The sequence below is a fragment of the Diabrotica virgifera genome, chromosome 1, assembly GCF_917563875.1.
Source record: "Diabrotica virgifera virgifera chromosome 1, PGI_DIABVI_V3a".
NCBI classification, from domain to species: Eukaryota; Metazoa; Arthropoda; class Insecta; order Coleoptera; family Chrysomelidae; genus Diabrotica; species Diabrotica virgifera.
Window position 1 is genome coordinate 296269443 of NC_065443.1, and position 6454 is coordinate 296275896.

General features: G+C 30.6%; 2 protein-coding genes across 3 annotated transcripts; one reads left to right on the plus strand and one right to left on the minus strand.

The window, feature by feature from the left end:
• The first annotated feature begins 1168 nt into the window (after positions 1-1168).
• Positions 1169-3627, plus strand: LOC126885612 (uncharacterized). 2 transcript variants are annotated; one of them, XM_050652227.1, is made up of 5 exons: positions 1169-1584; positions 1988-2502; positions 2572-2865; positions 2929-3310; positions 3362-3627. In XM_050652227.1, the coding sequence occupies exons 1-5, from the start codon at positions 1566-1568 to the stop codon at positions 3529-3531; spliced, it is 1380 nt and encodes a 459-aa protein (XP_050508184.1). In that variant the 5' UTR covers positions 1169-1565; the 3' UTR covers positions 3532-3627. The 2 variants fall into 2 exon arrangements, with proteins under 2 accessions (XP_050508184.1, XP_050508183.1); XM_050652226.1 differs by having other exon boundaries at positions 2929-3627.
• On the minus strand, positions 3558-6077 carry LOC126885599 (uncharacterized). Its single transcript, XM_050652202.1, has 2 exons — positions 4818-6077; positions 3558-4768 (listed from the first exon to the last, which is right to left on the minus strand). The coding sequence occupies exons 1-2, from the start codon at positions 5434-5436 to the stop codon at positions 3558-3560; spliced, it is 1830 nt and encodes a 609-aa protein (XP_050508159.1). The 5' UTR covers positions 5437-6077.
• Positions 6078-6454: the final 377 nt, after the last annotated feature.

The following is a 6454-nucleotide window of genomic DNA, read 5'->3' on the forward strand; positions in this document are numbered from 1 at the left end:
TTTTCCCATGCGTCACGATTCATTTTCAAACAAATTAAGTCAAAACATAAAGTGAAACGAACGTCGATGTGTATATACATTTTGTATACTGTATACTATATACTGTACACATCTGCGTACGTTTCACTTTATGTTTTGACTTAATTTGTTTGAAAATGAATCGTGACGCATGGGAAAAGTTATAGCGGACGAACAATAAGACGTAGCATCGCAACTTTCTTACCTTTATATTAATAGAGATGTTGTGGCTCTTGAAGAAGGTGTCCCTCCTGTTGAAGGTAGATGCTTTTCCGATGCGCGTTCTTATTCCTGGTTGTTGGACCATTCTTCCTTTATTATGGTGCCGGGATACTTGTAGTAGAGTCATTCTTTCTACATGGGGATTGCTTGATGTAAAGTTGACCTTCTCTTATTTTTTTCTTGCCAATTATCATGAGCTTTGTCTTCTTTACGTTTATGTTGAGTCCATATTGTTGACTGTAATACGCGATTTATTTCATAATGACTTGTAGGTCTTCTAGGTTGTTCGCAAATACTATTGTGTCATGCTTCTACATATCTGATATTGTTTAGCGGGTACTCGCTTAGTAGAAAGCTTCGAAATATATTCTTTCAGGGTAGAGATTGAAGATTAGGGGACACGAAATACCCCAACAAACATTTTAAGTTGATTTAACGTTTCATCAGCTAATTTTAGAAGCTTGCATGTTGAACAAAGGTAGTCGATTAGTTTGTTTATGCATCTGTTCAGATTCTAAACAGGCGAAAAAGGAGAAGATAATCAGCTTAAAGCTGAATAAAGTAGCATTTATTAGCGCTTCTTCAACTTTTATATGGCTATTCATATTGCTACTGTACCACTTCTGCAAAATGAAGAAATACTTATTCAGTTTCTAAACAGCTTTACTTTCAGCCTTTGTTCAGCTGCTTTTGACCAATTTTCACGTGTTATATAATTTGTTTCCTTGCTGAAAAGTAGCTTTTGCAGATATTATACAGTCTATTTTTCAACTCTTCTTCAGCTTTTTATAAATAAAACAAAAATGTTTTTTTTTTATATATTTATTACGATTTATTATCGACATTAGCTTTCTTTTAACTTCAATTTCACACTTATTTTATTATTTTATTTAAAATCGTAATACTTACTTTTTTTATTTTATAGTGTCTTCTGTGCGATTTGAACCTGCTACCTCTCGATCCATATATCACTGCCTATCCCACTGAGCTAATCTGGCACTTACCAAAAATGTGTATTTTATTGTATAAATGAAATGCTTTGGAAGCTGAACAACAGCTGAAATAAATTTGAAGAAGCGCTGTTTATTTGTCGAACAAAAGCTGAAAATAATTATCGGAATTTTAGTTGAATAACTTCTGAATACTTTCTGCAAAAGTAAACAACGCCACATTCACTAAATTTTAGCTGAATTGAGATTGATTATTAGCAGAACAAAACACTCCTGGGATTTACCGCGAAAATACTGTCTTGTCTGTAAACGGAGATCAAAATTTATTTGTTTTTCCTATTTTTATAGTGATTTTTGCGTAAGTTTTAAGTCAAAATGAATAGGTGTAATCCAGGTAAGTACGTTGTTTATTATTTATTCTTTAAGTATACAAAGTGTTTGTAAAAATGGATATTAATAATTATCAATATTATACATTTAAAAAAAGTTAGGTTAATTATTTTTTTACATTTAGTATTAAACTTATTAAATTATGAAATATTTTGGTCTTAAATAATTAGAATAAACCTGGGATATATTTATTTATATAAGGAGACTGATATTAACAAACTACTAATAAGTTACAAATCTTCTAATTAAAATAATGGGTAAATAAAAAGTAAACTTTTATTATTATAAGAACGTAATATGAGTTGCCTATGCATTGGATGAAATTTAAAACTTCTTTTTTTCTACTTATGTACCTATGTAATATTGTAGTTAATATTTGAAATTTTAATTAGTTTAATTTATTACAGAACCCCATTTTAAAATCGTTGAGACGATAGAAGCTGGAAGGTCGGTCTTAACTGTTGTTCCACACAAGTGGATAAAAAACAAAATTTTATTTTGGCCACCAAAAAACGTGAAAAATCTGATAAAGGATGTCAATTCTACTCCAGACATTACGTGGAATAAAATAATATGTCGCATCAAAAGAAATTATTATAAAAATCGCATTGCAGCTGAAACTGAACTTTTAGAAATGTCGGGAGGTTCGGCAACGTCTTCAACTGATTCCGAGGTTTTAGGAGAAATGAAAGAAAAAAATAAAGTAAGAAACACAAAAAAGGTCACTAGTCAACAAAATTTTGAAACTCTGTTTGCATCATCATCGTCAAAATTTTGTTCGTTTCAACCAATCATACCGGAAGAAACTCCTGAGCCTGTTGTTGAAAGCGAAAATATAATTTTGGAAACCAATTTTTCGGATGAGGCAATTATTTCTCCTGAAGCAATTGCAAATGCGCAGTTTTTAAATGTCATCGAACAGGTAAGTTTTTATTGGAAACATTTAAAATTATTACTTTAATTACTTTTTTTTTGCACCCTTAATTATAAGCCTTTGATTGGAGAAGAAAGTAAAAACGACATTATTAACAAGTTGAATGACATTGAGCAAAAATTTAATCAGTTTAAAAATGATATAACAGAGAGCGTAAAAGATATGTTGGTGAAGGCAGTTGCGGCAATTAAATCAGATTTTGATGCCAAATTATTGTCAGCAATGCAGAATTTTAAAAACAATCATCAGGATGATGACAATATTCAATTTGAATTTCATGCCGTTTCAACCTCACAGGAGTTAAGTCAATTAGAGGAAAATCTCAAAGATCCAAATTATGAAAAGAAAGTAGTAAGTTATATTATTTCAGTTTTCATTTAATCTTTTAAATTCAATGTTGATACTGTTTTCTAGAGAAATTATTTTAAAAAAATTATTGGTAATATTCCTGATACTAGTAATGGTTTGGATACCTGCTATAGTATTGTAGATTATTTTTTTGAGAAAAAATTTATGGTGCAGTGTTCGTGGACGGGAGGAAGTAGAAGCAACACTGAAAAATGTTGTATTAAAAATTGCAAAAATATTTTAGAAGTGTTTTTTACAATAGTCCAAAGTTCCAATAAAGATTTTTCGAAGGCTTTGTTGAAAAAATTTATAATTGGAATTACAAGAAATGCAAAGAAGCGTAGTTTAACTGGAGGCATCCGCCAATCTTCAATACATAGAAGAAAAAAATCAATGGTTAAAAAACAACGTTTAAGTGGAAACAGAAAAGGTGTTGCTCAAAGACAAGGTAAAGGTACCTATATTAAAAAAATGTATAACATAAAAATTATTATTTCAGGCGAAAATGAAATTTTTTATGAAAATGAGCAATCATTTAATGAAGAAAAAGAATATGATGAAGATAACGATGAATATGGTATGGAAAAATATGAAGCTGACGGTGAAGATGCTATAATAGAACATGACGAGGTTGAAGAGGAAGATAATAATGATACAGACACGGACTAAAAGAACATTTTTATTAAAAAAACTTTTTAATTTACATTCAAGTTTTGTTTATTTTTAATAGTGTGTAGAAGAGGAATAAAAACAATTTTACTTTCATTGTATTTTATAACAACCATTTTACAAACAACATTCTCTAGCAAATAAAGTTTCATATTATTTAAATTTGTAATGTTGCAAATATATATGTGTAAATTTGATGATCGAATGGGATAACTAAAGAAATCTTCTTTTTTCTTAACAGATTTTCCATGTATGAATATTTTACCACCTTTTTCTGATGCAGAATTCATTTGAACAATGTCATTGTCATTTGTTAAAAACCATGAATTTTTGAAAACATTACTTAAACAAAAATTATGAGAATAAATGTAGCACTTGATAACATTCCCCCTTTTCTTAATTTCTGGCTGTAAACTTGTCTTTTTTGTATCATTGCTCAATATTAAATTTCTTTCGCCAATTCTATTAACAATTTGCTGCAAACTGTTATTTCCTTGGCGCAATAATTTTTTTAGTTGAAATAATGTATTCTCAAATGGGTACGTAGATATTGTAAAAAGTTGTCCAAATCTATTAACATCATCAACCACATGTTCTAAGTTATGAATGTTGCTTGTAATAAATTGTACGCCATAAATAATCTTAAAATCATCTATATATTTTTCAAACATTAATTGGGCAACCGAACGATTTTCAGCATACATGTCAGAAGAACATATTCTAACAGCAACAAAAAGAAGTAAAAAATGTTTATAAACGTCAGTGTTCAACACATCTTTTAAAATAACAATTCCAATATAATTAAGAAAATTGCGCCATTCTACTCCTTTCCAGTATGCCAGGCAATCTAATCCTCTTGTGGAACGATGAATTTCAGATGGAAGTTTCACAGATATTAAATGTTTGTAGATCCTCTCAATATCACGAGCACATAGCTTACTTGAGAAACCCATAGAACCATCTTTCCATCCTGTTAGACAACGCTTCATCACACCTAGCTCTAAAAGATGTAGTTCATCTGCTACTATAAAATCCTGCACCATGTCAACTTCGGAAATTTTCAAAATTGGTGACTCTTGCCCTTTATGGTGCTTACCATAATGTTTACTTCTGAATTTTGCATCAGTTCTAAGAGGACATTTTATATCAGGAAATACAACAGTTCGAGAAAGATAAGAATATTCGCCTTCAGTAGTGCATTTAAGGCATCCATTAATCCCATTGAAATTGACTACACCTGTAAAATAAACTAGTCAATTTAAGCAATAATTAAAAAAAACAGATACCTTTAATAAATGCCCGTGCAGGTGAATCGCAGATAAAGCATCTAATTTTTATGTGAATCATATGCCCATTAACACAGAGTCCATTTGATTGCAGCCGCTTAACATCCTCAACAAAAGGCTCCAAAAATTCATTTATATCTAGAGGCTTGTTATTTCCATGGAAAATGCCAACAATCATAGGCTGTATATCAGGCATTTCATATATGCTACATAAAATTGGCCAAAACTGACGTTTGGAACTTTTATATATTGGCAACCCATCTATATTTACATTGAGCTGTATTAACATGTCTTTTGACAAGTTTTTAAAAGTGTTCGTTAGACAAACGTCAAGACCTTGATGCCAATATTCTCCACCCTGTATAACTTTACAACTTTTTTTCGTATTTTTTGGCGTTTTTAATAATGTTCTAGCATCGATAAATAAACTAGAATCATACTGTCTCTTGATTATTTGTAGGAGATCTTTTAGAGCTGCATGTGTAATATTATGTCGGATTGCCCAATTTCCTAATTCGGTACTTGAACAAGGCAATAATTGCGTTTCAGTATCTTCTGTTTTAAAAATGTCTTCATCAATAAACTGGTCACCATCATCTGATGTTTCACTGGTTTCCATTAGATTATCGTCAAGATCACTTGATGTGCTAGAAATACACTCCTGTTCTTTAGAACCTATGTAACAAATTATTTTTTATTTAAAATATACTCACAAAATTAAAACAAAATTACCTGATCCTGATGCTGTGTCGTTAGCTTTTGAATGAGAAGAAACACTACTTGGTGCATATAGATTTTTTAAAAACTCTTCATAATTTGAACGGTTTACCTTTAATTTTCGGTAATAATGGCCAGATTTTTTTATTTTTTTAAAATTTTGAATTGATTTTTTATCCATATTTTTTAAATATTAAGTAAAGCACAGTGTATATCTTTTATCTAAATAATTAAAATTATATAGCAAATATAAGCAATTGTATAATACTTAATAATCATCAGCTGCAGAAGCCATTTTTCATCGAACTTAAGTATACACCTTTTGCAACGAATATGAACGATTTAATTAAATTAAAGCTCCTTTTCAGCTTTATATCAGCTTTTATAAAGTTGCTGATTAAAAGTACTTACAAAAGTTCTGGACAAGCACTATTTCAGCCCAGAATATAACTGAATAGAGAAGGTTGAATAATGTATTATGAACTGACTTAAATAGCGCTTCCCCAGCCTCTTGTTCAGTTTTTTTTACATTGTTGACCAAAAGTAGACAAAAATTCTGCAGCAGCGCTAGTTCAGCTTAGCATTCAGCTGAATAAGATATGCTGAATACTATAATACAAAGTGCCTTAAATAGCGCTTCTCCAGTCTAATATTCAGCTTAAGTCAATTGGCTGCAAAAGGGCTTACAAATAATCTGAAGCAGTGTTTGTTCGACATATTAAACAGCAAAATAGCTTAAACAGCCTTTGTCACTTTTATGCGACTACTAATCAGCTGCAGTACTCAGTATTTAGCTTGACCAGCTATTATATGTTTGTTGGGACAGCCTTGCCTCATTCCATGCATGATTATCACGTATTCGGTATATTCACCTTCGATTCTGCGATTTGAAGTCTGATTCCAGTAACGGTTTCTAGTTA